Source organism: Manis javanica, chromosome 2, assembly GCF_040802235.1.
Source record: "Manis javanica isolate MJ-LG chromosome 2, MJ_LKY, whole genome shotgun sequence".
NCBI classification, from domain to species: domain Eukaryota; kingdom Metazoa; phylum Chordata; class Mammalia; order Pholidota; family Manidae; genus Manis; species Manis javanica.
The window spans coordinates 87,277,406-87,301,787 of NC_133157.1; the positions used below are offsets into that span (position 1 = coordinate 87,277,406).

The following is a 24,382-nucleotide window of genomic DNA, read 5'->3' on the forward strand; positions in this document are numbered from 1 at the left end:
GATAATATTCCTTTCTCTTAAAAAAAAAAAAAAGCAGTTCCTGTGTGGTGATCTCCAATAGGTTCTTCACAATGGTATAAAGGTCATATCAAAGTGTGGGCAAAGGGTTTGACTGTGTTTATACAGAGGATCAAAGCCTAATTTGGCTACCCAGAAAACAAATTAAGATTCAATATGAAGAAGAACTTCCAACATCAACATCCTCTGGAAGCATCATTCCAGAAGTTGATCATCAAAAAACTTCAACAAAGATCCTGGCGCTGTTGTAGTTGTAGCTGCATTCATCCCACCGGTTCCTGGACTTGCCATTGGAATGAAGGAGATATCTAAGCTGGCCGGTGCATACAGTAAAACAACAAATTTGACTGGATCTATACTGTCAGAACTCAACCAAGAATTAGGAGAAGTGCAAGTTGCAGTGCTCCAAAATCGTGTGACTATAGACTATCTGCTGTTAAAAGAACATAAGGGATGTGAACAGTTCCCAGGAATGTGTTGTTTTAATTTGTCTGATTTTTCTCAAACTATTCAAATTCAGTTAGACCATATCCATCATATCATTAATAAGTTTTCACAAATGCCTAGGGTACCTAACTGGTTTTCTTGGTTTCACTGGAGATGGCTGGTAATTGTAGGTCTGCTTTTGTTATGTAGCTGTATTCCTATTATATTAATGTGTGTATGCAACTTAATTAGTAGTTTAAAACCTATACATGCTTATGTTACTCTACAAGAAGAAATGTCAAAGAAATAATCTTCCCATGTTTTCTTCTGTCTGCTACTTCTATAGCTTTTCTTCTTCCTTCCTAATTACAACCCTTTAGTAGAATTCGTGCCTCATATCGAAAATTACCGAGTATAGTAATTCTTCCAAGTGGTAAAGATACCTCAAGACAAATGCTGAGCATAGAAGCCACAGGGCATAAATCTGCAAATAAGTAAAAAGCTAACCTTTTCAAAGAATATTGCTTCTCTCTCACTTACCAACTTTACATTTCCCTGTATGGCCCCAGAAGATGACTGGTTAGCCAGAGACGGGTAAGATTCCTTAAGGGAGGAACAACCTAAGACAGGCACAGTCACAGGGGGGCCATCAGGTGAGAAACTGGGGATCAACAGAGGTGAGGCTTAAAACCTCACCCCCCCCCTGTTTTGAGAGAAATCTTCTGCATCTATGGATGTTTTGTTGCGCTTGTCTAGCTTGGATTAATACTTAGTCTATAGGCACAGACCTGATCATCTACATTTGCCCTCTTACAGCACTAAATTATGTTTTCTACCTTTATCTTGCATCTACCTACCACTTCAGCATTTTATTAAAAAAGAAATACAAGAGAAATGTGGGATTCACATATAAATCAAGTATAAAAATCAAATGAATAATCATATCTGACTTGATTGTTTATAGTTCATGATGTGTGATCAAAACCGAAAGTTTCTGTGATATGACTGCCCTTGCACTGTTCACCATGTAAGAACTTATTCACTATGTAAGAACTTGTCCACCATGTAAAAACTTGTTCATTATGCTTCAGAAGATTGGAGACTGTTGAGAATTAGGCTTGGGGTTGATTAATGATTGTGCATTGAGTCCCCTATACAGAATTTTATTGTTAACAACCATTTGATCAATAAATATGAGAGATGCCCTCTCAAAAAAAAAAAAATAGAAAATGCTTGCTGAGTTACTTGGGGGAAGCAGCCTTAGTTATTTGGAATTTGGGCATATTCATCTCTTATTCATCACAATAAAGCCATATTGGTAACCTCTGCTCATTTTCATTATTTCCTTATGTAAATTTAGCACGATAAATTCCTTTAAGGCATGAGCACCAACACCAATAGAAAACTGGGCATTTCTCAAGGAAGGATTGCCTTCCTTTAATCAGGAATTTTTGAGCTATCCTTTGATCTCAACTACAGAGATTATATTAATTTCTTCATAAACATATTCCTATTTCATTTAAAAGATGATTTTCCGTATACTTTAGTCTCTTTAATCTTTTAATTCCTTGTAATCTGTGGAACCACCAAACTTCTGATTGAAAAAAGCTACAAAAATATCAGTAGGAAAATAATCAATCACTTGCTCTTAGCCATATGGCAACAGTTTTATGTTTGTTTTAAATGTTTGCATATTTGTTTTTATTATGTGTATTTGTTAGAAGTCAATGCCATTAGAGAATTTTTAAATTTGGAAAGTACATTTCATCCTTGCATGGTATCGACCCCAAGAGACTAGCAGAAATTCTCTTTTGCTCTGATGATCATAACTGAACTTGAAGCAGCCTTAAATCAGTCATTGACTCAAAAATGAGAATACTGCCTTCTGTTTGGATAACCTATGAACTTGTGTAATGACTTCATTCCTGAAGCAACAATGCAGAGAGATCATGGCTGTTCTGAAAAGAATGGACAATAGGAGATGAAGAATGACAAGGATTCAGGGCAGAGGACAACGGAGGCAGCAAGGTTGTTTGGTGACTGAACAGCCGCACAAAAAGAGAGCGATGTGACTTCCCTTATGTGTGGAATCTAAGACACAAAGCAAACAAACAAACAGAAAAGACCCATAAACACAGAGAACAGACTGGTAGTTGCCGTGGGGAAGGAGTGGGGGATGGGAAAAATAGGTGCAGGGGATAAAGCGGGATAACTTCCACTTACAAAATAAATTAGTCATAGGAGTGGAAGTACAGCATAGGGAATAGAGTTAACATTTTTGTAATAAGAGACGGTACCTACGAGTATCATGGTGAATAGTAATGCATATAATTGTCAAATCGCTATTTTGCACGTTTGAAGCCAATATAATATTGTATATCAACTATATTTCAATTAAAGAAAAAAGCAACTAGATGTCAAAACTGAATATCAAACATCAGGGAGAAATTTACTAAAAAAAAAGACAAGCTATCCCCACAAATCCCCACACACTGGGAGCAGAGACAGACGGCCCTCATGCCAGCAGCATCTGTGCAGGACAGAGCCCGGAGAGCTATCTGCGTGCAGCCACTCTGAATGGTACTTGTCGTATCTGCTGCCATGGGTGCAAGGGGCCCATGTAAAAGGACTGAAGGGGATAGAGCAGTCTAGCTCCTATGAACTCTGAACTAACCTGCTGGGGTTTTAGGACAAAGCCCCACACTGAGAAATTGCTTGTGGTGGAATCAAAATCAAGCAATACAGGAACAACAGAGATGACAGAAAGAGAAGGCTTAGACTAAAGTGACTGAGAGGAGTAAAGGTGGAACACGTCAGAATGCAAAGCCACTGTATTTTTTAACCCTTGACACAAACAATGGGAGAGAGTGGTGTTAGAGAGGCTGGAAGCAGGCTGGTCTGAGTCAGCTTCCCCAGGATACTGTCAGTGGGGTCAAGCAGCAAGCTGAGGACACACCCCCCACCCCCACCCACCGACATAGCAGCAAAACTTCACTCACAGCGCTAGTTACAACCGGGCTGCACCCCTCCCACCCCTGCCACCAAGGCCCCTTGAGCAGCTGAGCTTCCCCCTTCCCTGGCAGTAGTGAGATGGAATGGAGTGGTGCAGTTGGGATAGTTGATACTGCTTCTCCCCTCAGCTGATGTCAGTGGGCCCAGGGGGAAGCTGACCCGCCACTCCAGCCCACGGTAACAGCCCACAGTCAGCCTTCTGCTCATTCCCCTTCTCCATCTTGGAGGCCCAACAGCTGAGTGGCGAGCTGATCATATAACCGCACTTGGAGGGAACAAAGTGATGTGAGTCAGGCCCACATGTTTGCCAGGAAGGTGACAATGAGGTGAGGAGAGGCCTGAACTTTCACCTGACCCATCTGCAACAAAGTGGTGTGAGTCAGTGCCCTATTTTGGCCAGGATGACTGACAGGAAGTGAACAAACACACCCATCTGGCCTTTTACTATACTTGCCAGAAAAAGGTTACAGAGGATCCAGTCTCATAATACAGTAAAGAAGCATTTGTCATACAAATAACCAGGAAAATCACGGCAGGAACAATAAAACACAGTGACTAGACACAAACACCAAGAGAAATCAGATGCTAGAATTATCTGACAAGGTTTCTAAGCAGCCATCATAAAAATGCTTCAACAGTACAATGTTTTTGGAAACAAATGAAAAATTGAAAATTTAACCAAAGAGATAAAAATTATAAAAAAAAAGCCAATGGAAATTAAAGAACTGGACAATATAACAAAAATGAAAAACTTGCTGTATAAACTCAATAGTAGAGTGGACATAACAGAGAATGGACTTAGAGAATTTGAGACAGAGCAACAGAATTAAGTCAATGTGAACAACTGAAAAAAATAGACCAAAAAAAAAGCATCTCAAGGACCTACAGGACAATAACAAACAGGATAACCTTTGTGTATTCAGAAACCCAGAGAGGAGAGGGAGAATGGGATGGTAAAAACTGTTTGAAAAAATTATGTCTGAAACTTCTCAAATTTGGGAAAAGAAATAAATCTACAGATTCAGGAAGATGAATCATATCTAAACAGGATAAATCCAAAGAAATCCACGTCAAGGCACATCATAATTAATTTTCTGAAAACTAAAGACTAAGAAAAATCTGGGAATCACCCAGAGAAACAACAGTTTCTACTTATAGGGGAACACCAATTTGAATAACAACATATTCACTATCTAAACTCGGTGGACAGAAGGAAGTGGAAAACATTTTTCAAGTACTGAAAGAAAAGTTATTCAAACCAGAATTCTATATCAAGTGAAAATATTTTTCAGGAATGAATGGGAAATCATGACATTATCAGGCAAAGGAAAACTAAGAGAATTTTATGCTAGTAAACTGAGTCTTAAAGAATAGTAAAAGGAAATTCTCTGACAGAAAGGCTGGGAACTTCAGAAAGAAAGGAACATCAGAATTGGTAAAAATAGGGTAAATACCAAAGACTATCCAACTTTGGGAAACTTTCATAAGTTTATTAAATCATATTTGATTGTTGAAGCAAAGGTTTTAAGACAATCTCATATGGTGTTCAAATCTAAGGAGGAAATATGACAATTATATTTTAAAAGTGGTAGGGTAAAGAGGGACCTAAATGGAAGTAAGGTTTCTATAATTCATTGGAAAAGATTAAACATCAAAATAAGTAGACTGTGAGAAGTTACATATATATATTGGAATATGTAGAGTAATCATTAAGAAAACTATACAAAACTATATACTCAAAATACCCTAAGTAAATCAAGGTAGAATTCTTATAAATGTTCAAATAACCATAGGGAGGTAAGAAAAGAGAAATATGAAGAACAACTTGGGAAACAGAGCAAATAAAATGGCAGGCTTCAGCCCTAACAATCAGAATTACCTTAAATGTAAATAGTCTAAATACACTAATTACAAGACAGAGACTGACAGAGTGGCTTAAAAACAAACATGATCCAAAAATACCCCATTTACAAGAAACTCACTTCAACTACAATGACATAGGTAAGCTGGAAGTGAAAGGATGAAAAAGATGTATTATGTAAACATTTAAATAAAAGCAAGGAGGGGCTTTCCTAATGTCAGATAAAGTTGACTTCAGAGCAGATAATTACTAGAGACAAAGATGAAGATTACATAACAATACAAGTATCAACTCCCCAGGAAGACATAATGATCCTAAATGTGTACACACAGTACCTCAAAATGCATGAAGCAAGACCTGCCAGAGCCCAAAGAAGAAACAGACAAGTCCACACCCACTCAGCAATTGATGGAACTCATAGACACAAGTTTTTTAAAAACTGTTTTAATTTTCTTTCCAAGAGAGATAGACTGAATAATATGAAAACAAATAACAGTAAGTTTGATTGTCAGAAATACTGCCTGTGCATGCCTTCCTCTGGTAAAAACAACTTAAAATATGCGTGTGCATGTGTGTTCAGGGCTGAAAGGTGGGGATGATTAGAGCAGGTGAAGAAGGGTTAATGGGGATAGAGGAGGTAAATGCACCCAGGCGACAACCCCCGTGATGGTTACTGTTACACACCAACCACTTTGCTGGGCTGCAGAGCTCAGTGATTTGGTTAGACCCCAGTCCAGATGCTGCAGTGAAGGTATTTTATAGATGGGATTAGCATCTATGACCAGTGGACTTTGAGTAAAGCAGAGTACCCTCCTCAATGTGGGGGGGCCTCATCCAATTTGTTGAAGCCCTTAAGAGCAAAAACTGAGATTTCCTGATGACAGAATTCTGCTATAAGATTGTAGTACAGAAATACTAGTCTAGTCTGCTAGCTCGCTCTACAATTTTAGTCTTGCCAGCCTCCATAATTATACGAGCCAATTTCCTATAATGCAGATTTTGTTACTGACAGTGGTTCTCGAGGAAAAGAATCTTTAGAGTAAGTTTGATTTCTGGAATTGATTCTATTAAAATTTAAAGGCACCAAGGGCTCTATTTCCAGTGGTAAAGCAGCGCTGATAGCCCATGGCATGAGGTGGCAATGGAGACATGCTTGTATTACCAATGGATGCTCCTTATCAGACACTTCTGAGGGGCAAAGTTCTGAGTGACCATGTATTTGATACATTAGAGCATTTTGGCCAAACTAATGAGATTGGCTGTTTGCTTATAACTGCACTGGACAAAATGAGGAAAGGAAAAGATGAGCTCAGATCTTGGAACTCCTACTCAAGTGCCACAAAAGGGACCCTAAAGTTTTATCTGCCCTTTAAGAAATTCTTTTCACTTGTAGCCACAGAGCTAAGATTTCTGCAAACCAAACTCAATGTCTCACACAAATGGATGAATTACAATGCAAACCGAATTCCCAATCTCACAGGCTTTACGTAAAAGTGAGGGATTGAAGAAGGTCTGAACTTCAGAATGGGGGCTCACAGACACATCCTGATGAATCTGGGGATGTTGACACCCTAAGTCCGTCGAGTCTTGTCTGGAGGGGCAGGCCGTCCACTTGAGGTTAACTCTCTTTGCGTGAGCAATGCAGACAAATGGCTCCCCTGAGGTAGTTTCCTCGCAAGACACTCCTTCTCAGGATGCGCCCCTACCAACCCTCTCTGCTTCTGCATCTGATCTACACTCCCCACAGCGGGCTCTAAGAGGTGAGGTACCAAGAGTGGCTCCTAAGGCAGTGCACTACATTTCACGAGATGGGCATGACTCTTCCAAGACATACAGACCCAAATTTGGGGAATATGAATAGGAAAGGATATTAAGGGTGCAGAGCTAAGTAGAAGGGACATAAAGTTAGATCAGACTGAATTTATTGAAATGGGCCAATTAAACAGAGATTCAGAATTCAATATTGTAGCTCAAGGTTAGAAGGGTAGCTCTAGTCCTTTGATTGGCAGGCTGGAATACAGACCAAAGGTGGCCAACTGTAAATGAAGCTGAGATGGGGTCTATACTCAGCCCTCTCCTTCCCCTAGTAGATGCCCAAGTGTTGTGGCTATGCACTCACATAAGCCAATTCCTCCCTCATATTTGCCAAATTATTTCCTTTTTCCTTAATTCCTTTGCAATAAAACTAGAATAAAGAATTATTTAGATAAAAAAAAGAATTATTTAAATGTCTGGACTATAAGCATTCCTGGTGCTAAGTTTGTACTTCATATTAGATTTTTGTTGTGATCAAATTTGTTTCCAGCTCAATGTATTTGAAGTCTATTGGCTCCTTTGAAAATGCTTCTAGGTGGCAGATGTTAGAGATTTCCACAAGTTTAAAATATAAAGGTCTTTGAAAATTACAAAAGCATCAAATATCATGGTTTGGACATCTGAGGAATTTTCTGCTTTACCTAAGCTTTCTTATTTAAATAAAAAGCTACCAAACTTTGATTCAGTTCAGTTCCCAGATATTTAAGAGTCTTGAGTTGTTCCAGGGTCCTGTGGCCAGCACGGAGGCAGCCTGCTGCTGCAGAGCAAGATGAAGGCATCATCCCCAAGGAAAACTCAGACTGTACATGGTATACGGTGTTTTACAAAAGGCTGTGGGTAATGGCTACTGAAGGTTTGTGGGACAGAAGGCTCCGGCTGTCCACCATCTCATTCCCTTCACAAGGATTATAGCTACATTAAACATTTCACCAGTTTATTCTTTATACTTTGGAAACATGAGATTTTTAAACACATGCACACATGATTTTTTAGCCTGCAGAATGTAGGTGTGTTTTTACATTTTAACAGGTTAAAGAAAATAATCATCTATAAATCACCCAGCAGCTTGGCATTTTTTCCTTCCTGTCTAAATATGCAAATGCATGATTTGTATTTACTACCTGTGCAACCATATGCTTATTAGGCTGTTCTGTTCCCATCAAGTTAATTTTTGGCTCAGAGATTAGGTAAACCCAAATTTGGCCTGAAGATCTGTCACCCATTTTCAAGGCCAGAGGACTATTTTTGAAGCCAACCCTCATCTCTGGTAGACCTTGAACACATTTCTCCAGTTTCTACCAAGCACCTGAGATTTATTAATCACAGCCATTAAATTTACATTTGTTAACACCAGGTAATAAAGGAGGCTTTTTCTGAAAGTTATGTGGAATGCCGTCAGAGACTTGGCAGAACAAAGACTAATGCCTGCAGTCCACTGGGGCCTTGTCCTTTCCAGCTGCCAAGTAGTCACGTGATCCACACAGTGATTTCAGCAGCTGCTTTGGTAACGGGCTCTGAGGCTTTCTGCACATAACATGACTAAGTTAGAAACATCCTGAGTCAAAGGAAGAGGCCCTCCTTTTCTAGTTATCTAAAATCTAACAATCTGTATGTGTAATCACTTTTCTAAGGGTGAATTTGTTTTTATTAAGACAATTCACCTTTGCCCTTCCAGACTGGGTGTCACATTTGGCTGGCTTCAAGGATTGGGTCAACACGGTCAACAGGTAGCTGACATTATAACTGGAAGATCAAGAGGGCCACCCAGCGTCCTTTTCCTAATCCACCATTGGCACATTCAGTTACATCTTTATAGCCTAACTGTATTTCCCAACTACACAAAACATTAATGCATTATAAATATAGAAAGAAGTTCCATCTCTACATACTGAATTAAAATTTATTTTAAAAGGTAGTTTTTTTATATATCCTTTTAAAAAATGAAAATTCAAATATTTAGCATTAAGTAATGAGACTTGAATATTATAAAGCTATTTATATAACAGTAATTAAAGTAGTGGTAACATTTTACCCTTATAAAAATGTCAAAATGCAAATCACAGCTTGGATCCTCAATGACTCAAGTGTTTTATCTTACACAATAAGGGTCTAGTCAGTTTTATGATGAAATTCGTCTGGATACGCTGTTCTCAAGTCCTGCATTATCACTGCCATCAGCTTACACAGTGGGATAGCTGGCTGCTGTGGCGATTCCACAGTGATTGTTCTGGTCTTTGGCTATTTTAACGTAGCCATTCCAGCCCCATTCTGGCCCCCAGCTGGAAGAAGAGCATGTTTTCTGTTTTAAACAAAGACTCAAGTAACATTAGCTTCATTAATAATAACAACTTATACTTAAAACAGGGTTTACCATGTATCAGGCACTATTCTATTACATATATTTATGTTAAACGTTAAGACGGTCCTTAACCTAAAATCTTAATTGACATAATCTTAAATCCTGTGAGTGCTTACCTTAACTTTTTAAGATAGGAAAGAGAGCAGAACTGGGATTCTAATGCAGCAGTCTGTCTACAGGCTTACAACCTCATCTCAAGCAAATAACTTTAGCTTGAGAATTGATCACGACAACCCTCAAGGCCTCTAAGAGCTGAGAAGCAGAATGCAAAACCAGGGCACCATGTGGTAACATGAAGGATGCATAGGCCATGGGCTCTTGGACAATCTTTCAGACTTAAAGAATCAGTGGAGGCAGATGCTTCTGTGAACTATATGACTTGTTGAAAAATCCAAGACAGAGAAAGGAAACCAGCCCTTAACACCACAGGTGCAAAATCCTTTATCTGAAATCCCTGGGACCAGATGTGTTTCTGAATTAAGAAAATTTTCAGAATTTGGAAATGCAATGTTACAAATACTTAATAACCCCAACAAGCCTGCTACAGAATCATATAATCAAACATCAGTACTTCTGTGCTCACTCTAAGTGGGAGAAAGATTTCTGGGACTTCAAAAGTGAGCTGTTTGACTTGAAACCAAATACTGATTCCAAATGAAAACCCCTTTTTCAATTTAAAATATAACATTTGTAGTTTTATACCTGTTCTTGACAAGCCAGAATTTGTTATTTGAATCTGCTTCTTCAAAGCCATAGCCAACCAGCAGGACGCCGTGATCCAGGTCTTTGCTGCTACACTGCGGATCATAATAAATGCCTGGCAGAGTAAAATTCCAAGTTGGGGTGAGAAACTCCAACTGACATGTGACAGTAACCTGCCCTGACAACCACAGTTAGGAGAAGCATCTCAAAATTCAGTGCAATATCATAAGTTCCAAATCAGATGTAAATATTTGCCAAAATATATGATAAAAAGAAAAAAGTCAAACAACTCACAAGAAATTAACTAAATCCAAGATATTTTCTACTTAAAAGATTTCTAGTAGTAAGATCTATTTGTCAAGAATTACTCATATTTACTGGTATTAATTAGCATAATCCTTTCTACTCTTAGAATGCCAACTGAGGAAACAAGACAAAACAAAAAAATACTTAGACTAATTCCAATAAAAATTTTTTGGAAAAAAGGCCCAACAATTGGAAAATAGTCACATAAATTAGGTTCTAGGATTACATAGCCACTTAGAAATATTCATGAAGAGTTTGTTATGAGAAAATGCTTAAAGTATAATGTTAAATGGAAACTCACTGTATTAAATGCACACACTCAAAATTCTACAATCCTGGGAAGCAGGACCTCACACTGGAAACTCAGTCATGGTGGTGGTTTCCAGTTCTGACTGCCTGAATTTCTACAGTAAGGAGACAAACATGTCTACCTGCTTTATAGAACTGGAACGACTCATGGCCGGCATCGATGGCAACAGAGATGGGCCCCACTGCTGCCACGGCCTTCATGAGGGCCTTCTCCCGCTGAGGGATGTCCACAAAGCCAGTGTCATTGGCGGCGGCAAACTCGGGCTTGTAGTTACAGGCATCTGTGTCCTTTTAAAGGCAAATGGGAAAGAAACTTGATGGCCACCATCCACTTCCTGGGGAACAAGAATTCCAAGTCCACAAAACAGCAGTTTGCAGCTTAATGATTTCCAAGAACTTCATTAAAAAGCAGCCCAGAAAGCAAAATACTTTTGGTTGGTTTGAAATGGAAAAATTATCAGATGTTTCTTCAATGAGACCCCTTGGGGATGTCCATAAGACACTTTTCACCACGGAGAAATCTGCATTATATGCAGAATGTTGATATATTCTCCATGTTCCACAGAAGTAAGAACAGCTATACTGCTAACTTTGCAAAAGCTGGTAATTCACAATGACAGTTCTGGCAGTTAGCAAAGAATGTGAATGCTGAATAAGGTGCCTGTTATCTCTGAAAATTAACTTTGAAAGCAGAGCTGGAATAACAAGATAAGGAGCCTCATTTACCCTTGCTAGGTATGGATAGGATTTCTCTGAGTCCAGGCCTCCATTATCCTTAACGTACTGGAAGGCATTGTCCATTAGGCCACCGTTGCAGCCCTCATTGCCTTGAGACCGAGAACAGTCCACCAGATTCTGCTCACTCAGTGGAACAAGCTTACCAGTTTTGTGAAACATCTGTCCCTCCAGGGCACCAGTTGCACTGAAAGCCCAGCAAGAACCACACTGACCCTGAAATAAAAAAAGTTACCTGTTTCCGAGACAAATACAAAGACTGACAACCCATATACCTGAATACTCTTAAACAAAACATAAATAAATTAGCAAACTGCATGTCATTCCACAGTCTACTAAAGCATGGATGCCAATTCCCATCTGGCTTTCCTAATTGAGATAGAAGATCTGAACACGAATGCTATCCTACCTGATTCTTCACCGGCGTTACATAGCCTCTCTCTCTCCAATCCACAGATTTGGGTACTTCAAGAAAGGGAAGTTCATGGAACACTTTCCCCTTTTTGTGTCTCAAGTTTTTAAAGCCATTCATTACTTGCCTGAATTCTTCATTGGTCTTTAAAAATAAAATGTTGAAAAAGCAAGGTTATTTCGTTAAAGTACTGAGGAGAAGAAGCACCTATCGTACAGCCGCCCATGCCACACTCACCATGTCTCCAAAGGCATTCATTGCCATTGTGAAGCCGTGTTTCCCTAAGCTGTATTCCCGATTGTGCAGTTCAATCATTTTCAGGTTCTTCTCCCACACTGCTCTCCTCCATCCTTCTTCATTCTATAGGCAAATACACAACAAATTAGCTTTATTTCTACTTAAAACTCAACCCATCATCACCAAGTGGATTTTCAGGCACAATGAAAGAGAAACCATGGCCAGGATGGCCTCATACTTCTGGAAACTGATCTCCAGTGTCTACACAATGGGATGTACCCCACATTCTCCTCAGCAATGTGTGCCATGGTCACTACCTTGGTGAGAGGCCCTCAGGAAGCTCCTCTCTGCTATAAACTCCCAACAGAACTGACCACTCTCGGCAGGGTCCCTCTGCACAGTTTCAGATGTTACCAACCTTGCCATAGAGTTTCTTGTGTGTTGCTCTCCACTGGGACCACTGTGCATCTAAGCTTTGATCAAGTTGTGGAACAGCCGAGGCGATTCCCAAGCACAGGACAGTCAGGAGTGAAGGATGCATGTTTCAAAAACCTAAGGAAATGAAATGAGTATCTGATTAGACCAATCCTTCTAAGACACCCTACTTTCTCCTGAGATGCTAGAGTAAAAACATTTAAATTACCTTCCCAAATATTTAGGAAAGGGCTGTGGAAGGCAAGGATGTGGGTCGTGAAGAAACAGGCCAAGGACTTACCAAACAGCAGAGAGATCTGATTCAGACATCAAAATGAAAAACGAGGTGACAAGTGCTCTAGGAATTGACAGACTTCACTGTAATAGTGCAATGATAATTTAGGTTTTGATAAAGGTCGCAGGATAATTTATGGGTCAGAATCTTAGGAAACCAGGGCACTGTTGGTCCAGGTTATTTACTGTAGGTACTGAAACGACCCAGCAAGTTATTTATCAGGACACCTGGTTCCCAGGAGGGCAGGGGTCTCCGGGAGTTGGGCAGTCAGTCACCTTCCACCTTTCTTCTCATTAAGGCAAAGCCGGGGGGAACCCACAGTTACCAACCCCTACATGCCTTTGGACCTACAGTTCTTGAATTGAAACCTTTCTGAAAAGGCTCTCCAGAGGAAGCCTCTGCCACCAACACCCGGCTCACTCCCCCAAAGCGGGAGAGCGGTCGCTTGGCACGAGAGGGGTCCACAGACCCCGCGCCCGAGCAAGGCCAGGCTCTCCCGGGGCCCAGAACACCGACCAGGCCGCTGGCATGCCCTCCCGCTCCCCGCCCTCCTCTTCCAGAGGATGTTGATGGCGGCGCAGGGAGCGCTGGGCCCGCAGTCCCGGGTGAGGGGCTCAGGCTGTCACGTCCAGCCAGGCCCGGTCCCCTGCCCTCCGCGGCCCAGACGCTGAACCGCTTGGGCACCGCCAAGGACCGTTGTGTTGGGTTCCCGCACAGCCTCCCCCACCCCCCGCTGCCCACCTCAAGGCTGGCAGGACTCCAGGCTGTGCTGACCCAGCCTCGCCAACTGCTGGAGGGCAGACGCTCTCATTCCCAGGGTCGTGCCCGCCCCCTCGTGGGTGTCCCTGGATGGGTCCCTCCTCCATTCCCTTTCCCCAGCGCGCCTCGACCCTAGTCCCGGCCGCTGACCTGCGGTGGCCACAGCTGCGCACGCGCACTTTAGAAGACGATACGTTCCCACGGCAGAGAGCCTCAAGTGCTGATCCAGTTGCTCCTGACTCAGCCTTTAAGGCCCGAGATTCGGCCCGCCGGCCCCGCCCCCACAACCGGCCTGCGCGAGGATTGGCTGAGCCAGCCTGTGGGCGGGGTCTCCGCGCACGTGACTCTCAGTGCGTGACTAGCTGGGTTCCAGCTAGTTCCGGGCTGGTCGGGCTGCCTCGGTGGACCCGGGGAGGTCAGCGGGGGCGCGGACATCGCCGAGGAGGGTTCCGCACCTCCCTGGGGATTATCCGGTATGCGCGCTGGGTGACGGTTAAGGGAGAGGATTAAGCGAGGCCCCCAGGGGTTTTGCGCATCACCCCGAGTCCTCCAGGCCCTGAGTTTTTTGCTTAAGGTCCCGGGAGCGCTGAGACCAGCGGGATCTGGTCTAGCGATTTCTGTTCGTCCTCAGGAAAGGCGGGCGGGGAAGTAGTGCAGAGGCCCTGGCAGAGGTGCTCTTGCTGTTTCAGAATGGGGTGCGGTGGGTCGTGGAGGAGTGTGGGTGGAGAGACCTCCCCCCATCTGGGGTCGCGACACGGCCCAAATCCTGGGAAGGAAAGGGGCCGGGCTGGGTGGCGTCAGGGAAGGGGTGGCACCTTGTGATGCTCCTTTCCTGTCTCCCCAGTCAGGGAGTCTTTTTTCCAACCGTCAGAAAAGAGTTATTTACAGGAAAATTTGACGTAATAAAAAGGACAGCAGTTGAGAAGGGTGGAAACTGCTTTTATTTCCCTACTTTGTGCATTATGAATCATACCTTCCTCTGTATCCAAGCCGTTTCTCTTGAGAAATAAGAAATGTACATTAGTAACAATGTCAGGGTTTAGGTTATGTATGCAATTTGAAGAAATGTTCTAGATAAAAAAATATATGTAAAGATTTAAGAAAATTAATTCAGAAGCGTTTTTTTAGCAAAATTTTTTATGAAGGTTTCACATGAGAAACATTGTGGTTACTACATTCACCCATACTGTAGTCACTGTCCATCAGTGTAGTAAGATGCCACAGTCAGTACTTGTCTTCAGAAACGTTTCTAAAAGTTTTTTAGAAGTACGTAAGAAAACACCCTTAGTACATTCCCCTATAACTCTTTTCCAGGCATATCTTTATATATATGCCTTTATGTATTTATGTGTTTATGTATTCACACACCGTTATATACATACACACAAATGCACACAAAAATGGAGTCATAGTGCATGTCAGTTTGTAAAGTCTTAGTTAAAATTAATAATCTTCAAAGAAGCACAGACAAAATTTTTTTAAATCAATTTATTAAAAATTTCATTTCATGGCTGAAGTAGAATCCCTTACCTCACAAACACAACTAGGGGCCTGAAGTTCTCATGCAGTTATAAAAGTATATTTGTTATTTGTTGCATATGGCTAGGGTTCTGTTTCACTTGTTTTTTAAAAATAAATCATTGTGAGCAGACTCACAGAACCCAAGAATGGACTAACAGTTACCAAAGGCAAAGGAACTGGGGAGGATGGGTGGGAAGGGAGGGATAAGTGGGGTCTGGGGAGAAAGGAGGCATTATGATTAGCATGTATAATGTAGGGGGGTCACAGGACGGCTGTACAACACAGACAAGTAGTGATTCTACAGCATCTTACTACGCTGATGGACAGTGACTGCAATGGGGTATGTGGGGGGAACTTGGCGATTGGGTGAGTGTAGTAACCATAATGTTCCTCATGTAATTGTAGATTAATGATACCAAAAAAAAAAGAATAAAAAATTTTTTTAATAAATAAATAATTGTGGTCAACACCAGCGTCATTCACAGGTGAAGTAACAAAGACCGCCTACAGAAGAACCACTTGCCATACCAAGGGAGACAATTCAAAGATAGACAGGATGAGGAAAAGCTTTGTAAGAAAAAAAGGAAGCTTCTGTTAAGCCACATAGAGGCAAAAGTACATTGGTAGCTGTTCAGCTAGGCACTGTTCTGAGTTGGCTCCACAGAGATTTCTTCTGTGGGGCAGAGTTCTGATGTCACATAAAGTTTGACCATTGTCCTTTTGTTTACTCAGTCTGCCTCAAGAAATTAAATTATTCTAACACGTGGGTTTTGCACTTGCATTTGGGCCACAGTGCAAGAAGGAAAAACCTGCTACCACATTAGCACCACACCTTAGGCAATAATAGCCTGACAAAAGGCAGTGTGGCAGGTGAATGGCATCCCCTTTGTTTCTTGGAATGTGATACAAGCAGTGGAGGAAAAAAATAGACTCTATAGCAAATTTGCTCAAAACCTACAATTAAATCAAGAAATAAGTAAATTCAGGAGAGAGGAGAAAGCCAGTTAGCAAGAGTGGAAGATATCATTGCTCCGATTCATGACATCGACTTACACATAATCTGTTAAGTAATGCATTTGAGAAATGTGTTACTGCTAACCACTGCGTTCCTCTCTTTCTATTCCTATTTCTTTGCAAAATAACTTAGATGAGTGCTAATTATTAAAACGGTCAGATTTAATAGCTCTGCCTTTGATAAATGCTGTTGGCAGAACTTCCCAATTCCTGTTTAAAATGCAGTCTCTGAAATTGTACTCCTGTGTGCATCTGTCTAGATTTCTCTTGCTCACTAGTAAAACAGGATATATTCATTACCACATCTGGAAGTTTTAAACTGTAGGGGAATGAGTAAATCCTGTGTGATGGTGTCAAGACCCTGAGGCCACTGTACACCTCTTCCTAATATAACAGCCTCCTCCAGTTTGTTGAATTCCCTGAACCAAGAGTTACCCTTAGAAAACATTATCCAGACAACTGCCCAATTGTACAGTGATTTATTACCATTTATGATATCATGGAAAAGAGCTTGTTTATGATTAGATGTTCATATGAAGCCACTTATTTTGAAATAACATTTTTCTGAGCTGCTGTAACCTTGCTTTTCCTAATGGGTTAAACAGTCTGCCAATTTGTTAAGTAAATCAGTCACCAAGAATTAAACCCTTACTTTGTGCTCACTATCCTCTCCTGGGTAGTTTGTGCATTTACTTAGACACATTCTACTTTTACCTTTACTAACAGCTTTCTGAAGCTCAGCCTTTCCATTTAAAAGTGAGGTTAACTACAGTAATCTTGATTTTACAGCCTGTGAGCAGAGCCATGACCAATATACTTAAATGAGATCACGGCAAAGCATTGGGTGCAGTAAATAGCAAAGGAGTTAACCTTGTGGGACTTTTTTCTCCACCCTTAAAAGTATAATCCATAAACTCTTTTGGATGCCAGAGGAGATAACCTCATAGAACTTGAAAAACAAACTCTGAAAAAGTCTTTTCATGAAACAAGGTGTAATAGTTTGCTATAGCTGCTTCCCACAAACTTGGTGGCTTAAAACCACCAGAATTTATTCTCTCTCAGTTACGGTGGTCAGAAATCCAAAGTCAGGGTTACTTGGGCTGAAAACCAGGTGACAGGGCTGTGCTCCCTCTGGAGGCCCTGGGGGAGAACCTGCCCCTCTCCTCTCCCAACTGCTGGGGGTTCCAGGCGCTCCTTGTTTGATTTGCGCCTGCATCATTCCAATCATGGCCTCCCTGGCCACATTGCACCCCCTCTTCTGTCCGTGTCAGATTTTCCTCCACTTCTGTCTTGTAACGTGTTTGCTTTTAGGGCCCACCCAGATAATCCAGGGTAGTCTCTCCATCTCATAATCCTTAATTTAATCAACTTTGCAGCATCTTAGCTATAGAAGATCACATTTGTAGATTCCAGGAATTAAAACCTGATATCGTTGGGAGCCATTATTTAACATACTACACATGGCATAGGTAAAAATCAGTTTCTTGACAACACTGATCAGAATTCGGTTGTTTAACATTAACATTATCTTTAGACTGGCTGAAGCGGGACAGTTAGGCCCTGAAATCTATGTGAACTTCCCATCTGTAACTTCTTTGCTCATGTCCCTAACTACAGCCAAGTGTTCCTGCCTTGACTCGCTTGTTACTGCAATGTTTGACACAGTTTTTAAAGTTTCAAGACTCCCACATGGCAGTTTTCATTCCCCCCCACCAACACACACACACTCTGCACAGCCACCTATTCCATGGTCTCTGCACATAAAAGCGTTGCTCACCCCACTCCTTCCCTGAGGCATTTCCAATCTAGGCTTTGAGCATCTTTTATTGCAATTGTCCCTATTAACAAAGTCTTCCCTTACTAATGTAGGTTCTTACGTTTTTCCCCCTGACGCCCCGTGTCATGATGATAAATGGTCAAGATGTTTGTGCTGTTAAGAGAGTCAGTCAGCTTGCATACATATATGTATGTGGGACAGGGGGTTGTTCCAAGGAAAAGTATCCCCATCTGTGAGTACTCGGTGCTCCTGGCGATTAAATCATTATTAGAAAGGATTCCTGTGATGATGGCGATGGTGATCATGGTGTTAATGATGGCGATGACACTAACAGCTAAATAACACGTTGGTGTCCTGAGCACACCACATACTCCTCACTCACTCCCCACAACACCCCTGTGACCGTGGTTCTCACCCTTGAGCATCAGAATCACCTGCAGGGCTTGAGAAAACAGACTGCTAACCTCTGTCCTCTTCATTTCTGATTCAGTGAGTCTGGGATGGGCTTCCTGAATTTGCTTTTCTAACAAGTTCCCTACTGTTGCTGATGCTCTAGGACACCCACTTTGAGAGCCAGTGCCCCAGGAGATGAGTGCTACTGTATGCCGTAACAGATGAGGCTGTGCCTGGCAGTGGGTATACAGAATCAGGTGCTGCCAGGTTCCTCTGTAAAGTGAAGCATAACAAATGTGGGTGGGGCAGGACAGCAGTGCTTAGAAAGGAAGCCAGTCTCTGGGAACTTGGTCCTCATCCCTCCCCAGCCACCATCACTTACTTGGCAAACTGGACTCTGGGTGCCAGAGGGACCAGGAGAAGTGAAATGTGGGCCCTGAGGCCACTGTGAGATAAAGCACAGACTCTCCGCAGGGCCAGGCTCCCCACTTCAATGCTGGTTCACCTGGTGTCTTGCTGAAAGAAGATGTGAGCCACAGGGAAGGTGTGCTGCCTGCCCCAGGCAGGGCCTCAGCATCTTCCTGCCCCACCAGCTTCCAGAAGGGCATTTCCCTGTGTCCCTGGGTGTTTCTTTGACCACTTCTAAGAGGCAAAACTTCTGCACCTTATCTGTCATAACTAAAGGTCAGATTGAGCATCAATCTCAGCCTAGCTCCAACGACAATACCTCAGTGCCAACCTCAGGTCTTATAGGGCTGATTATTGGGCTAAGAGCAGAAGTATTGCCAATTTGGCTACAACTCCCTGGGAACCCTGGTACTTGGGCCAGAGCTCAGGGGGCTTCAGGTGGACTTGGGGACATTCTTTTGCTCCTACAACACAGAACTTCTAGACCCTCCTCAGTGTCCTTGAAATGCTTAGAAATGCCATAGTTAGGTTGCTTAGACCTACCTCATTCCTTAGAATCCCCAAGACCAGGAACTAATCAGCAAGGGTCCCCTAAGGCCTCACCACTGCCTCTTCAGTGTCCTGGTAGATTCTAGAAATATGCTAGAGTCCACCAAGGCAGTGTGAGGAATCCCGTGGATGGCCCCATGGGATGGCAGACCGGGTGGCTACCATTGCCTGCCGATCCTTTTTTGCTGCCCTTTTCCTAGGAGGTCCCTAGAGGGACATTGAGAAAGAGAAATACTTTGCGGTTCATGACAGAAATGGTAAAAATGAAAACGGAGGGAAGACTCATCTTAACCAAATTTTCAGTCTAGTGGTCGCCAGCAGTGCTAGCGTATTGAGGCCACTTGATGCTATATTGTTGCATCATCCCCTGTGGAGCCCTCTGAGCATCTAGGTATGTCACCCAACAGGCATTCAAACCCATGGTCCAAGCACAGTGGGGAGCTGCCATCCAGACATGGGAGATATGATCATTTCCCACCCTGATGAAAGAGAAGAAAATTGTGTACTTGTCTCAACTTTCAGTTCTGTTTTTTTCAGTTCTTTGTTTTTTCCTTTGATTGGAGAAGCAATAAAAAGTCATTTATGTTTTCTTTTCTTCCTTTTTATTAGTTTGATTGAGGTGGAAAAGAAAGTTGAGAAATAGGAATGCTTTGCCAGAAACACTGAGCTTTGATAACCCAAATTACAGAATATCTGAAAGTTTCTCTTTAAAACTTTACTATCTTACAGTCCTGTTTGCATCAAACTACTCAGTGGGAAAATGACACATCAATGAAGACAACAGCTTCAATACCTCTTGACCCAATTACCAGCCAGTCACACTGGCTTTAGGATAGAGATTCTCCTATCTCATCTTTGGTAGGCATAAACTTTGTGCAGAAAACACCCTTTCCATGCTCTGGTTTCATTCACTATAAAATGTGGGTAATAGTAATATCTCATAAGGGTGTACTAAAATTAAGTAAGATAACACATGTGTTGATATAAGAAGCCATGTACACAAAGGACACTATCAACAGAACAAAAAGGCAGCCTACAGTATGGCAGAATATATTTGTAAATGACATATCTAACAAGGGGTTAACATCCAAAATATATAAAGAACTTACACACCTCAACACCCAAAAAGCAAATAACCCAATTAACAAATGGGCAGAGGATATGAAGAGACAGTTCTCCAAAGAAGAAATTCAGATGGCCAACAGACACATGAAAAGATGCTCCACATCAGTAATCATTAGGGAAATGCAAATTAAAACCACAGTGAGATATCACCTCACACCAGTAAGGATGGCCAGTGTCAAAAAAGACTAAGAACAACAAATGCTGGTGAGGATGCGGAGAAAGGGGAACGCTCCTACACTGCTGGTGGGAATGTAAGCTAGTTCAACCATTGTGGAAAGCAATATGGAGGTTCCTTAAAAAACTAAAAATAGAAATATCATTTGACCAAGGAATCCCATTCTTTGGAATTTACCCAAAGAATACAACTTCTCAGAGTTAAAAAGACATATGCACCCCTATGTTTATTGCAGCACTTTTTACAATAGCCAAGATGTGGAAGCAACCTAAGTGTCCATCAATAGATGAGTGGATAAAGAAAAAGTGGTACATATACACAATGAAATACTATTTAGCCATAAGAAAGAAACAAATCCTACCATTTGCAACAACATGGATAGAGCTGGAGGACATCATACTCAGTGAAATAAGCCAAGCAGAGAAAGACAAGTGCCAAATGATTTCCCTCATTTGTGGAGTATAACAACAAAGCAAAAATGAAGGAAAAAAATAGCAGCAGACTCAGAGACTCCAAGGAGGAACTAGTGGTTACCAAAGGGGAGGCATGTGGGAGGGCGGCTGGGGAGGGAGAGAGAAGGAGATTGAGGGGTATTATGTTTAGTACACATGGTGTGGGGGATCACGGGGAGAACAGTGTAGCACAGAGAAGGCAAATAGTGAATCTGTGGCATCTTACTACACTGATGGACAGTGACTGCATTGGGGTATGGGTTGGGGACTTGAGAATATGCAGTAACCACATTGTTTTTTCATGTGAAACCTTCACAAGAGTCTATTATGAATAATACCTTAATAAAAATTTTAAAAAAAAGAAGCCATGTACGTAAGTTTTCCAATGAAAGTTGACATATCCTTGAGAAATGACATTCAACCCAACAGCACACTAACTTTGCTGTGACTCCTGAGGCCATTGAGATACTGTGAATAGATCATATTGATTGCTGCTACCATTCACCTAGAATCGTACTGTGAGGCATTAGAGAAGTTTGTAACTTGATCCCTCAATCACCATAAAACCATGGAGCTGGCATCTTTCCCATTCAGGACGGTCCTCCACAGATTTCTTCTATTTTTCACCTCATTTTCCTAGGAAGCTACTGCCTCTAGGGATTAACTTGGACCTATGGTGGATTTGAAATACTCTAGGAAGGACGTTAAAATTGTAAAATATGCTTCTGATTCCATTTGAGGAAACGTGATAAGTGTGAGATGAGGGTCTTGAGGGTTTTAGGTCTCATTCTCATGACACTGAGATGGATGCCCGGCTGGAGTCCAGAGTGACACGAGTGACTGGCCTGACCATTACCCCCGGCCCCTCAGCCAGATCTGGGGGCCTAAGGGTTGGCTCCAGTGCTCCCTTTGCAAGTGGTATCCACTCTATTCCTCCTGGGGGAGTCTGTATAAGGTGTTGGAGTGGGAGGGGCAAGGGGGCTTGGGATATTGACAGCACAATGGCGAGATTCAGGACGTGGTATTTTGTCATTCATTCATTCTATGAGTCCTTACTGAGTCCCTTTTATATCAGACCCTGTGCCGAGGAATCAATGATGCACAAACACTGGTGCATCCCCTGAGCTGGGGAGCTTACACCACTGGAGCGCGAATCCATGTGCATGATGTACAGACTTGTGCCTCCTTTCTTCCAACCTAACAATCTTGGCAGCTTCTCATCTTACAGGTTCCAAGTGGTGAGGTTTCTGTATGGACATCCTTTCCTCCTTATAGAGGAAGTTTCAGAAAGTATAGCAGCCAGCTCTTCTCCAGATTTCATCAGGAAAAAGAGAAGTCCTGAATGACATTAAATAAAGGCTTTCCAACCAAGGCTACCTATGCTCTTCATCAAGGGGCAAATGTGCTTGGTTAATTCAGCTGTTTCTGCCCTGACCACAGGGCCCTTCTGCTGCCCCCTGTCTCTGCACTAGCTCTGCCTCTTGGGACCTGCTGGCTGGTCTCAATCAACAGCGCATCTCACTGCACCCTTGACTCAGCTCTGAGGCTGCCAGCACAGTGAATCCCTGTGGTGACCTCATTGTTAACTTTTATAGGTCCCTCCTCTTAACAGTGAAAACAGAGCCGATATTCTGATTAGTGAGGACAGGTAGTGGTAGAATGGTGCAACCTTTGAAGATTTAACCAAAACGCTGTCACTGCCTTGGAGTTGTTTCTCAGGGGGGAACATGTTCACTTTCACAGAATGGGTGCAGAACCCATCCCCACAGTGACATCAACTAATTCCTGGCCATAAGTCTCTTAGTACCTATCTCATGCTGTGTCTGCCTCTCTGGCCTTACACATGGGTATGTGTTAACAACTGAAAGTACTGAGTATCTGCAAAGGAGTTTTGGTGCCTGTGACTCATGTGATGATTTTGTATGTTTACTGCCCTCCTGGCTGGGAAGGGGGGCAGGACGGAAAGGAACAGTGAAGATTGGGTGCTAGGGTGAGGCTCGGCCACTAACAGGCTGTTTCCTTTTGGACAAGTGATTTCATTCTGAGCCTCTGGTTTCTCATTTACACAATATAAAAGGAAGGAGTTGGTCCAGATGGTTTCTAAGGACAAAATGTCTAGAATTACGAGTTTCCATGCATCACAATTAGGCTTTAAAGTCTTTTTTACTGTCAGCTTTATGGGGGTATCATTTACATCCAATGAAATTCACCAAATGTAAGTGTGCAGGTCCATGAGTTTTGACAAATGCGTCTGGTCGTGTAACCAGCACCACCACAATCCTGAGTGAGAACATTTCCATCACCCACAGGAGTCCCCTCCAGCCCCTTTGTCATGCCTCCCTGCCCCAGGCCCAGCCCCTGGCAATCACTGCGCTGCTCTCTGTCACTACAGCTTTGCCTTTATTAGGATTTCATACACAGGGACTCACACAGTCTCTTGTGTCTGGCTTCTTTCACTTAGCACAAATGCTTCTGAGATTCACCTCTTTGATAACTGGTGTATTTTGTTATAATTTCATATTGGTTATTTGTATTTCTTCTAAAATAGATTGTGTCCTTTGCCCATTTTCTATTGGGTCATTCATCTTTTCATTATAAATATATAGAAGCACATTTTAAAAAAGTCAGTGAATAATATGGAAGGTGATTTTATTTTTTCTAAAGCTTCTTGAGTGTCTTTTTTACCAAATGGCTCACTTGGAACAACCGAGGGCCATAGGTGTTGCCATGCTTTCTCTCTCCTGCCCTCGCTGGAGGTGCCCCTCCCTTCCCCCTCCCAGCTTGCTGTGGAGGACCACATGCTGGTCATTTCTCATGGTGCCTTTGTGGGACTGAGGGGACTTAGAAGGGAAAGGGCAGGACAGAGCATCTGCTTCCACCCCTGCCTCTTGGCACCCACCTCAGGGGGTGGTTTCCCATGCTCACAGTCACAGCCCTGCCCTGCTTATTGTTCCCGAGCCTGTGCACCCAGACCTGGGACCAGAGCCCCTGCAAGACCAAAGCCTGGGTTTGCTCTGACCTGCAGCCAAGCCTCCTTTCAGTCCTGTGCCCTAGGACATAGCAAGGGATGGAAGAGGGGCTGTTGCTTTTATCCCATTCTGCCTCGTTACCACCTTAAACACAAAAAACCTCCACAGGGTGGGCGTTCTCCACAGCGGCCATTTCCACATCCTTGGAGGCAAGGGGTGCTGGGCCGTCTGTGGGACTTGAGGAGCAAAGGGTGAAGGAAACCTCCTGGGACAGACATCACTCCAGCCCTACTCAGCCCTAGACGGTGCCTCAATGCCAGCCACCCCCAGAACTCCCCT

General features: G+C 42.5%; 2 protein-coding genes across 4 annotated transcripts in view; both read right to left on the reverse strand.

Moving 5' to 3' along the window:
• LOC140847731 (endogenous retrovirus group FC1 Env polyprotein-like) overlaps positions 1–24,382 on the reverse strand; it is a 491,917-nt gene that overhangs the window by 379,102 nt on the left and 88,433 nt on the right. The window lies entirely within an intron of this gene.
• Positions 8,050–13,953, reverse strand: LOC108398556 (procathepsin L). 3 transcript variants are annotated; one of them, XM_036991085.2, is made up of 8 exons: positions 13,811–13,953; positions 12,611–12,744; positions 12,193–12,315; positions 11,953–12,099; positions 11,535–11,759; positions 10,931–11,096; positions 10,194–10,308; positions 8,050–9,431 (listed from the first exon to the last, which is right to left on the reverse strand). In XM_036991085.2, the coding sequence occupies exons 2-8, from the start codon at positions 12,731–12,733 to the stop codon at positions 9,371–9,373; spliced, it is 960 nt and encodes a 319-aa protein (XP_036846980.1). In that variant the 5' UTR covers positions 12,734–12,744; positions 13,811–13,953; the 3' UTR covers positions 8,050–9,370. The 3 variants fall into 3 exon arrangements, with proteins under 3 accessions (XP_036846980.1, XP_017518130.1, XP_073084933.1); XM_017662641.3 differs by having other exon boundaries at positions 8,050–9,411; positions 13,811–13,952; XM_073228832.1 differs by lacking the exon at positions 10,194–10,308 and having other exon boundaries at positions 8,050–9,411.

What these genes read in the sequence shown, in the direction of transcription:
- LOC108398556 (XM_017662641.3), bottom strand. Translation starts at nt 12,733, where the DNA reads ATGCATCCTTCACTCCTGACTGTCCTGTGCTTGGGAATCGCCTCGGCT. An exon ending in ACAAGAAACTCTATGGCAAG is followed by an intron (nt 12,316 to 12,610) that starts GTTGGTAACATC and finishes ATTTGCCTATAG; the next exon opens with AATGAAGAAGGATGGAGGAG. An exon ending in TAACGCCGGTGAAGAATCAG is followed by an intron (nt 11,760 to 11,952) that starts GTAGGATAGCAT and finishes TTTTTATTTCAG; the next exon opens with GGTCAGTGTGGTTCTTGCTG.